General features: G+C 39.1%; 1 protein-coding gene across 1 annotated transcript; it reads left to right on the top strand.

The window, feature by feature from the left end:
• Positions 1–2,511: 2,511 nt before the first annotated feature.
• On the top strand, positions 2,512–9,764 carry SLC19A3 (solute carrier family 19 member 3). The gene is given in 5 exon segments (XM_007467928.1): positions 2,512–2,661; positions 5,140–5,953; positions 6,924–7,116; positions 8,419–8,560; positions 9,591–9,764. Coding segments are annotated over 5 exon segments (1,473 nt in total).
• Positions 9,765–11,438: the final 1,674 nt, after the last annotated feature.

Raw genomic sequence — 11,438 nt, 5'->3', positions numbered from 1 at the left:
CATAGTTCTAGGTCTCTGAGATGCACAGAGAGAACAATGACTTGTGGAGTTAGTGCACAATCCATGGTCAGCAGATGGAGAGAATGTTCTAGATGTAGAGTCAGCTGATGTCACCCCATGTCACTACCCTTTGAGAGATGGCCAAGCCTCAGTAATTGCCTACCCAGGATAGCCCTTTCTATAAGAACATTACTCACAAACCCTGGTAACAACTCAGGAAGAAGATAAATCCCGTGCATTCTAGGCTGAGGCAGGAGGTAGAGGACTGTCAAATCCAATATGCTCTTGGCAAGAAGTTCACATTGTCACATTGCGCACATTGTTGTAATCCACTTCCATGTCCATATCCTTCCCCTGATCTCTGTGCAGCCTCATCAAGGGTTTTGTTGACAGAAACAAACTCATTTAACTTAAGAGAGGAACGACGCAGCTGTCTGGGACCACCTTGTGAATGGGCCCGGTCGGGGGCAGGCCAGTGGTGTGACTCAGCAGGTCCCCCACCTCCTCAGCCCCTAGCAGAGCTCCCACCCCACCTTGTTCTTCTGGAGTGAGCATCGTCTCCCCTCTCTCTGGCCCACTTTCAACCTGTAATTGCCCCTGGCAGCTCTGGGTATTAAGCCATACCCTTCAGCATGAATGTGTTCATAAAAACACTTCCCTCACTGTGGGGAGAGGATGTCATTAGATTAATAACAGCAGCCAAGGAGGAAGGCCACCAGAATGAGGCCAAGTGGAGCAGGTGACAGGACCCTGGAGCTGGGAGCCAGGAAGACCTGGATTCAAATCTTGACCATGTGGTTTGAAGCCAGTTGTTGGACATCTTGGATCTCCCATATCCTCACCTGGGAATTTGGGAAATTATTGTGTTATAGTTATTATGAGGATTTAGTTAGATTAGATACAGAAAAGCATCATACAGCAGGTTAGTTTCTTTCCTAGGACTTAGAGAACTTAACCACGCGCAAGACCACCAAAAAATGTGTCCCCTTTACAAAGTAAAGCTTGATCCCAAATATGAAGGCATGAGAGTGAGTTTTCCCGTTGCACATTGTAATCCGCATGAAAAAGCAAGATGTTTTCAAACGTGGCCACCGTAAAATAAGGACTTTGTTGTTCTTGTTTTTCTGTTCAGTGATAAATGAAATCCTCTACTGGAGTTTTTGTCTGAAATGTGAAGTTCAAGCATTTTTATTTCTGGCTTAGGAAAAAAGTGTGAACTGTTAATGAGCTACCTGCCCCACTGAATGGTGTGAAACTTCAGACTTAGAGATGAGATGGGCCCAGTCAAAAAGAAAAGCGGAATAACAGTCTAAGACGTGACACCTTCTATTCCCAGCCCAGAGTTAGCACCAGGATGGAAAAGGGGGGGAAATATGGAAAAGATGGCAAGTCAGAGCTTTATCCAGTTTAATTTTTTAACTGAAGAATTATAAATTCTCAGATCACAGACACCTAACAAAAATAACTTGGAGGTCTATTATGTGTCAAGCACAATACTAAGCAAGGGAGAGCCTGATGGAGGGAAAAGGTGTAAATAAATACATTCAGTGTATTAAGATTTCTGAGTCAGAAGTTTCCATGCAAAATAAAGTGTGCAGACAGAAGAAGCCTTGAGCAACTCAGTCTCTGTTCTGTTGGTTTTGACCTCCTAGAAGGTCATGTCCAGACAGGCCTCGTTTTATTGCACTTGACTTTATTGCCCTTCACAGATACTGCAGTTTTTACAAATTGAAGGTTTTTGTCAACTCTGCCTGGAGCAAATCTATCAACACCACTTTTTCAACAGCGTTTGCTCACTTCGTGTCTCTGTGTCACATTTCAGTAATTCTCACAATGTTTCAAACTTTTTCATTTTTATTATGTTTGTCATGGTGACCTGTGACTAGTGATCTTGGATGTTAACATTGCAAAAAGATTACGAGTCGCTGAAGGCTCAAATGACAGTTAGCATTTTTTAGCAATAAGTATTTTTTAAGGAAGGTACGCACATAGCTTTGGTAGACATGATGCTGTTTCACACTTAATAGACTACAGTACAGTGTAAACATAATTTTCATATGCAGTGGGAAACCAAAAAATGTGTGCTATTTGCTTTATTGTAATATTTGCTTTGTTGCAGTGGTCTGGAACCAAACCGGCAGTAACTCTGAGGTATGCCTGTACACCAGTAATTCACTAGGCAATGTTTTACTTACTTTTAAACATCCACTGGCCCATTCTTTACCAATTATTAGTAGCTAGTTATTACCATGTTTATGACGGAGAGCACTAAAGAAGTGGGACTCTTCCCCAGCAATAATGAGTAAGAAGTTTGTTGGCAAAGGAGGGTTGACTGATTCTCCTAAGGAATATTTGAAAGCAGTTATTCATCACTCACCTTTTCAGGTCAGCTTCAGATGGATGAAACTTTGTCCTTTCATTAAACATTTAGAAATGAGCTTTTCATGACATCCAGGATGCCAGAAAGAATAAACATCAGTTAATTTTTGTTTTGTTTCCATTTGATCAGCCATGAGTTGTTTCCAAACTTCAGCGAGCCATTCCTGGATTTATCCCACTGTGATTCTCTGCCTGTTTGGATTTTTCTCCATGATGAGACCCTCAGAACCCTTCCTTATGCTGTATTTATCTGGGCCAGATAAAAACCTGACCAGTGAAGAGGTGAGTTAATATACATACATATCTTGATGTGGTTTAATCTTACAGGACTCAAACAAGGACCTAGAGTGAGGTTTTCATTCAACTGGAAATAAGATTAACACACTGACCTCAATGAATCCCATCTTCATAGTATGTGTTATTTTATAGAACTGTTTAAACTACTCTTTCCTCCTCACACTTGCAAAAATGGGAAACCAAAACACATTGCATGCGTAATAAATATTTTCACTTTTGTAGACTTCTAACATTAGGCTTAATGCATGGGAACATGTCAAGTCTTCATTGATTCTATTATACTAATCCTAATTCTATCATACTAATCCTAAAATAAAATCAATGATGCCAGGCACAGGATCTAGTCCTAATAAACTTTTAGCCTGCTGGGGTATAAGCAGAATCCGTTTAAAAATTGTAGCATTTCTTTAGGACAATAACTCCATTTTGAAAAACTATCAGCAGGTGAGACATTAACAGCTTTATCTCCCAGCTTTATCTTTCCCAGAAGTCCCAATTCTCTTACTCAAAGGATCCACCTCTTTTTTTTTTTTTTTTTTATGACAAGTGCAACAAGGAAGTGCACTGACCCAGTCGGAGAATTACCCTGGGCTGGTTTTATAGTCTCCAGCCATAGCTAAGGAAACACTGCAGAGTGTGTGGCTTCACCTGAAAGGCTCACTGATGCTGCTTTATTTGGTGATAAGGTAGTATGGACGGAAGGGCAAGTTTATTCTACTGTAGTGTAAAATCACTTAGGGGCAACTCTGTTTCAAAGTTTCCCAGATGGAAGCATGTCACTATTAAGACAAAGCAAACAACAGATAGACATCCAGAATCAACCAGTGAGCCCCAGGGGTCTGCTTCCTTGACCACTATGGACCAACTGGACCTCAAAGGTGCAGCCCAGTTACATTAGCCTTTCAAATCACTGAACATTCCCCTGTCATTGAAACAGGAACCCACTGAGGTTGCTGGAGAAAGCAGGGGGGCACAGAACAAAGTCTAATGCAGCTGACCTGCACCTGTACCCATCATGCCCCAAAGATCAACAGCTTCTTCTGTCCTTTCTGTGAATGAACCTTGAGGTGCCATGCATTTCTGACTAAATCCATGAGATGACCCATATTAAACTGAGGCCAGAATTGAGTAAGCAGAGACAAATCTGTAGAATTGGAGGGAAACGGAGTTGGGAGCCCAGCAAATTTGGCCAGGAAGGAGAAGAAATGCATTGCTTGTTCCCACACCATAATTCTGCAAGATGATTTACTCTGTGCCGTCTTCATATGGGTGTTCATCCAGACTTGCAAAGCTGAGATTTTTGTCATAATGATGAATCACATAAAGGTAAAGGTTGCTGGATTATTCTAACACTGTAGCTGCTTTATCTAGTGTTGTTATCTCTGAACAAGAAGAGAATAGTATTTTTTAATAGCCTGAAAAGCCCACAAGTGTCTGTTGAACAATTTTTAACTAGTTTACAGGCACACCTCAGAGATATTGCAGGTTTGGTTCCAGACCGCCACAATAAAGTGAACATTGCAATAAAGCAATCACACAAATTTTTTTTTACTTTCCCAGTACATAAAACAGTTATGGGGCTTCCCTGGTGGCGCAGTGGTTGAGAGTCCGCCTGCCGATGCAGGGGACACGAGTTTGTGCCCCGGTCCGGGAAGATCCCACGTGCCATGGAGCGGCTGGGCCGGTGAGCATTGGCCGCTGAGCCTGCGCGTCCGGAGCCTGTGCTCTGCAACGGGAGAGGCCACAGCAGTGAGAGGCCCGTGTACCGCAAAAAAAAAAAAAAAACAGTTCTGTTTTCACTATACTATAGTCTATTAAGTGTGCAATAGCATTATGTCTAAAAAAAGTATATACCTTAATTGAAAAATATTTTATTGCTAAAAAAGCACCAAAACAATTACAATAGTAACATCAAAGATTACTGATCATAGATCACCATAGCAAATATAATAATAATGAAAAAGCTTGACATATTACAAGAATTACCAAAATGTGACAAAGACATGAAGTGAGCAAATGCTATTGGAAAAATGGTGTCAATAGACTTGCTCAGTGCAGGTTGCCACAGACCTTTAATCTGTGAAAAACAAAACAAAACAAAACACGGTATCTGCAAAGCACAATAAAATGAGGTATGCCTGGGCTCTAGTGTACATACTATTATAAATTTAATATAGCTCAGATTGCACATTAAGCCAATATATTCTTCTACTGAGATGCATGTAAGTATATGAAGTGGGTTTTTTTGGGTGGTAGGGGGGAGCTCTCCTTTCCTACTGGGTTCCTTGAAAATCAGTTTTCTATTGTGCTTTCTCATAATATGAAGAATACCCTATTTGATTGGATGCAGAGTTTTGTATCGGGCAAACGACATGTACCTTAGTAATACACGAATCTGAGAAAGGTAACCCTCCTCACTTCCTGGTGCTTCATGGTCACAGGATCCATTTTTCAACTCTGCAGATCACAAATGAGATCTTGCCCGTGTGGACATACTCATATCTGGTGCTGCTGTTCCCGGTGTTTATCCTCACCGATTATGTCCGCTACAAGCCAGTCATCAACCTACAAGGGATTAGCTTCATCATTACCTGGCTGCTGCTCTTGTTTGGCCAAGGAGTGAAGACCATGCAGGTTGTAGAGTTCTTCTATGGGATGGCCACTGCCACCGAGGTGGCCTACTATGCCTACATTTACAGCATGGTCAACCCAGAGCATTATCAGAAAGTGAGTGGCTACTGCAGGAGTGCCACGCTGGTGGCCTACACGGCAGCCTCAGTGCTGGCCCAACTCTTGGTATCCCTGGCCAGCCTATCGTACTTTTACCTCAACGTCATATCCTTGGCCTCTGTTTCCATGGCCTTCCTTTTCTCACTTTTCCTACCAATGCCTAAGAAGAGCATGTTTTTTCATGCAAAACCCAGCAAAGAAGCTCCTCCAAATCCAGCAGGAAAGGATGCTGTCTTAGAGGAACCTCAAAAGGATCATGAACCAAGTGGACAAGGAGTAGTCACTGTTTCAGGGAACCCATATGATGGCCATTGGAGCAGCCCAAAGCCAGAAAGTGTAGCTTTGAGAGTTTTTGTGCAGTGGTTACAAGATTTGAAGGAGTGTTACTCCTCAAAACATCTTTTTTACTGGTCCCTATGGTGGGCTTTTTCCACAGCAGGTTTTAACCAGGTTTTGAACTATGTTCAAGTCCTGTGGGATTACAAGGCACCAGGCCAGAGTTCTGTAATATATAATGGAGCAGTAGAAGCTATTGCAACCTTTGGAGGTAAGTAAACTTTGATCTTCCTTTGATGGGCTACCCCCGACTAAGTTCATTTCTCCAGTTGCTAAATTCTCCATTGTGGTAAATTAGGTCTGTTCAGAAGGTATATTAATCTTTTCCAGGAATAGAAGGCAGTGGGGCAAAAAGAGGGACATGACATTTCTATTTAATGTGTTGCAGTTACTGGTAACTCAAGAGCTTGGAATTCAGCACCAAAGTGACTACATTCTAGTCAGATTCCTAAGATTCCATTTCATCATCAAGAAAAGTGTTAATAATGCCCCCTGTTCTTTCAGGATTGTTTTTAATATCAAAGAGAAAATAGGCATCTTGTATATAAAAATGATGTTTTTATTATTTTAGAAAATGAACTGAACTATTAAGACTTCCAAATTATCACTGGAAGGGTTTTTGTTAATAAAGAACAAAAGATGGGCTAGTGCCCATCTTTAAGCAATTCCAGGCTCTACACCACAAATTTTCAAAATTAGCTTTCTTATGAGATTTAAATCAGAAGTGGAAGATGTTATGTGAGTCAGGATTCTAATATCAGAGGAAAATCTGCCTTTGAAGTTCCCTCTACAATAAATATTTATATCCTGGTTAATGGAAACTTAAATTCAACTAAGACTTTGAAGGTATTTTTCTAGGAAGTAGGAGATTTCCACACCCTCTTTTACATAAATTTTCAGAAACCTCATGTGGTGTCTGTTTTATTACTGTCTCCCTTTTAGGAGATTTCAGTTTAAGTGTGACAACTGAAAGAATAGAAATTAAAGAGAGTAGCCAAAGGAAAACATGCTTGAGAAATGGATAAATCCCCATTTAGGTGGATCACACTATTTTCATGAATTGGGAAAGCAATATGTTTATCTTTCAGAATTACCTGAGACCTGAGTTCTTAAGAGAACGTGTTGATGTTTCCCATGGGCAAAGTCAATATGTTGGAACTTCCTTAATGTTTCTTCTTTAGGGGCCCTGGCTGCCTTTGCAGTGGGTTATGTGAAAGTCAACTGGGATCTTCTGGGAGAGTTGGCTCTGGCCATCTTCTCGGTTGTCAATGCAGGCTCTCTATTTCTCATGCATTACACGACCGACATATGGGCATGTTACGCTGGCTATTTGTTATTCAAGACCAGCTATATGCTTCTTATCACCATAGCAGTGTAAGTATTACTAAGCATTTCTTCCCAGTCCTAAAACTAAACCATATTCTCTTTTCTGTATTCCTATAATTCTTTTGAGAACTTTGGAAGGATTTTAATCAATTGCAATATTAAATGTTGCCTACTTCATATTAAATTAGGCACAATTTAGCCATCTTTTCATTTAATTGCTCACCGAATATTGCTAATATTAATCAGCAAGGAAAACAAGTTCTGTAAGTTCATAAACCAAAGGCAATGATACATTGTCAGGTTGTGATTTTATTTCAAACAGTTTGCCAGTTTGCACGGTGTAATGCAATTTGATTTTGAATGATTACGTCTAGATTACACCTCTGATTTCACTTGGTTGCTTGAGTAATTCCAGGCATATACTTTTGTATGAAACAAAATATTTTCAGCAAGGTGGATACTGAAAAAAGTACATGCAAAGATTACAAGAAACTATGAATCCCAGAGATCATTTTTTTAATGATTAAAAACATTTGGTTCTATATATAAGTGCAGAGAAAGCTGACTATAGGATATATGCTTTGGTATTAACCAAAAGAGATAAGAAACATTTGAATTTCAAATCACATGAAAGTAGAGCCAAAAGCTTTATAAAGTTTTGAGTTTTAGTCTGTGAAAAATGCTTGATAAGTAATTGACAAAACACGGAAATGTGGACCCTGAGAAAAGATCATGAAACAAAGGAAAGAGATGAAACTTGAGGCAAGTTCATTTTTTTCACCAAAGGGTATCGGTTTAATGTATCAAACTCATGTGTCTTGAGTTTTTTTTAAGGTGAGTATTTTGTTAAGGTAAGATGACATTGTTTCTTTTTACTTTAAGAATATTCAGAACCCAAAGCCTTTTACCTGCATTCCAAGGAAGAACTATAAATAACATATATCTGCCAGTCTTTCAAAAGTGCTTTGTAATAAGATTTCAATATCTATATAATTATAACAAATAGGTTTCTTATGAGATTTAAACCAGAAGTGGAAGATGATTCCAATTCCAATTCCAATTCCAATTCTGGCCTCAGTTTAATATGGGTCATCTCAAAGGAAGAACATTTAGGTTTAATTTCTGGAACCATTAAATTGGATAGGAGGAATTTTGCCATATTTCCTTTAAGTATATTTTAATTCAGCCTTTAAGTATATATTTTTTCCTTGTTCTGCCCGTTTGTCTATACTGGAGGAGATTTAGACAAAAAGTGCTGTTAACAAGACACTGCTTTCTCTTCATTTTCTTTTAAAGATAAGAATCCCATGTATGTTCTCGTTAAAAATCTTATTCTATGTTGAATGACAGATTTCAGATCGCAGTTAATCTGAGTGTGGAACGCTACGCCCTGGTGTTTGGAATCAACACCTTCATTGCCCTGGTGATTCAGACTATTATAACCGTGATCGTAGTAGATCAGGGAGGATTGGGGCTGCCAATCAGCATTCAGGTAAGCTGCGGTACTTTCATTTTCCTATTCACACAGTTGGGGGGGGGGGCGGGTAGAATAACTTGGTCATCTCAAAGGGCTTTTTCAACCTTACCACTGGCAGTGTTGAATTTCTTGGCTAGGCAAATTTTAAAATAAACCATGCCTTAAGACTTCCCTGGCAGTCCAGTGGTTAAGACTTCACCTTCCAATGCAGGGGGTGTAGGTTTGATCCCTGGTCAGGGTGGTCAGGGAGATAGGAACCCACATGCCTCACGGCCAAAAAACCAAAACGTAAAACAGAAGCAATATTGTAACAAATTCAAAAAAGACTAAAAATGGTCCACATCAAAAAAAATAAACGTAAATAAAATAAAATGAGCCATGCCTTTAACTATCAACTGTAAAACCAAGTAGGTTTTGAGCAGTAATCACTATAGGTTAGCATTTGCCTTTGGTCCCTAAAACCCTATCAGGTAACACTCTTGCCTTCATGTCCCCCTTATGACTCCTCCTTCCCCCATGGTCCAGTACCACAATATACTAAGATACAACTGGGAAGGGGTATGTGGCTGTAGAGTTCACTTCCCTTTTAAGTCTCTCAGAGTACTGAGAGACTTAAAATTAGTCCAATTTCACATTTTACATGTGGATCTGAAAAAAAGGGGATAAGGCAGGTAAAAAGTAACCTCAGTGTCAAAAACTCATTCCTGGAGACATTACATATAGCATTGCGCTATCCTCCAAACATAGACACGTAAATCAGTGGGATTTAGTGTTTTTTTTCACTGTTGGTGGCATGTGCTAGAATTTGAATCCAAGCAACCCTGACTCCAGAGCCCATACTCTTAGTTACTGCATTGCTTACCCTTTCATGCCTGGTTGTTCTAAGAAGGGAAAAGAGAGTATTGTGCAAATCTAAAAGATCCATATTAAGATCCTGATTCTCGGTTACCCCATTATCCAAGTAAATCAACAGCATCACTATGTATTATCAATAACATAGATAGTCATATTTCATGTGTGTCTAATTAACTCTGTTTTTCTCTAGTTTTTAGTTTATGGGAGTTATTTTGCAGTCATTGCTGGCATTTTCCTAATGCGAAGCATATTCATTATCTACTCAACCAAATGCCGAAAGACAGTGCAGAGCTCTGCTACAAGTCAGAATCCATATGGGCCACACCCAGAAGAACCAAAGAACAACTAATGAACAAGGCTCTAACCTCTGTCAACCACTACAGCCTCTGAGCAAGGACTCTGCTGGTCACAAAGTCACAGAGTGCCATAAATTGACACACTTCACAAGTCTGGATTCCAGTGAACCTTTTCAAAGCCAGGAAAGTTCAGCTTTGGACCAGATATCTATGTACCCAGCTGAACTGGATGCAGCTGTTCAGGTATACCATCTCAATTAAACAGCCTATGTTGGGGAACCCCAGTGAATAAAAATGACTGGAAAATTCTGGTTTTGATTGCTTGCAAGGATATGCAAGTGGCATGGAAACAAACCATGAGAAAACTCCAACCATCCTAGAGTTTGATATTCCTCATTTGTGAGCAGAAATACTAACTGAAGTGACCCTCTTGCTTGGCTTAGATATTTGTTTTATTTTACCCAAAACAGGCAACAAAATGGATATTTTTTGTCACATGAGCCATTGTCCTTCTTCCATTAAGTATATTTCTTTAAAACTTACAGTTCCTTGAGAGAATTATAGGACTTGGTCCCATTTCTAAGGAATCCTTTTGTCTCCTGATAACACAGTATTATTCACAAGCTATTATTTGAAAATATCACCACTTAATTTTTTAATCATTACTCCTCACTTTGGGCTCTACTGAGCTTCGTCGTTGAAACTCTACCTCAGGAATAACTCCAGACACTCCTGTGTGGCCACAGAATGACACTCATGCCAATTCCCAGTGGCCCCAGGAGAGACGATGAGCTTTCTTCTATCATGACCCCAGACAAATGTTTTAATGTCATGCCAGTGTGATGTCTGCCTAAAACAGAAAAACTTAAGTAGAAATTTTCAGGGATTTCTAGAAGTATTCATAAATAAGGAAACACTGATGGGGGAAAACACCTAATTTTTAGATGACAGAGATTGTGCTAAATAAAATAAATTGGTGCAAAAACATTAGAGAGCCTTTCTGATTTTTTGGTGAATTGTGCTGAAAATTGCCTGAGTTTATCTGTCATTTGAAACTTCAACAAAAATTTCATTGAACAGTCTGCCACTGGGAATAATGAATGCTGATTCAAGATTTGTGTTTCAAATAGACTTTTCTCCAAATCTCAAAATTCAATCTCTGGACAAAAAATTAAAATTCAGTCCAAAAGCCAATACAGTGGAGAAAACTAATAACTAATTACATCAAAAGCAAGAAAAGAATGACCACTGTTATCCTTCTTGGTTATTGTCCTGAAGATATTAGCCAACACAGTTAGACAAGAAAAAAAAAAAAAGAAAAATCAAAAGTTGGAAGGGAAGAGGCAAAACCATCACAATTCCAGAGGCTACAAGTATGCACCCAAGGGTCTCAACTAAAAACTGAGTTAGTAATATAGAAAGTAAGTAAATAGAAATCAAAAGTTTTCATGATACAACAACCATTTAGAAGATATATGGGAGTAAAAGACCACATTTATAGTAGAATAAAAACAAAATACCTAAGATTACATTTAATCTATTTACTCATTTAATAAATGTGTAAGACATATATAAATGTGCCTGAAGACCTTGTGGAGATTATGAAATAACACCTAAACATATGGAAAAGCCTACCTTGTTCTTGGTTAGGAAGAAAAAAATATATAAACACATCAGTCTTCTTAAATAAATTTATATGTTAAATCCTATCCCAGAGAAAAAAAAATACTTTAACTAGTAAA

The sequence above is a fragment of the Lipotes vexillifer genome, unplaced genomic scaffold, assembly GCF_000442215.2.
Source record: "Lipotes vexillifer unplaced genomic scaffold, Lipotes_vexillifer_v1.1 scaffold367, whole genome shotgun sequence".
Taxonomy (NCBI): Eukaryota; Metazoa; Chordata; class Mammalia; order Artiodactyla; family Lipotidae; genus Lipotes; species Lipotes vexillifer.
The sequence above is the reverse complement of the archived record's forward strand: the minus strand, read 5'-3'. Positions and strand labels throughout refer to the sequence as shown.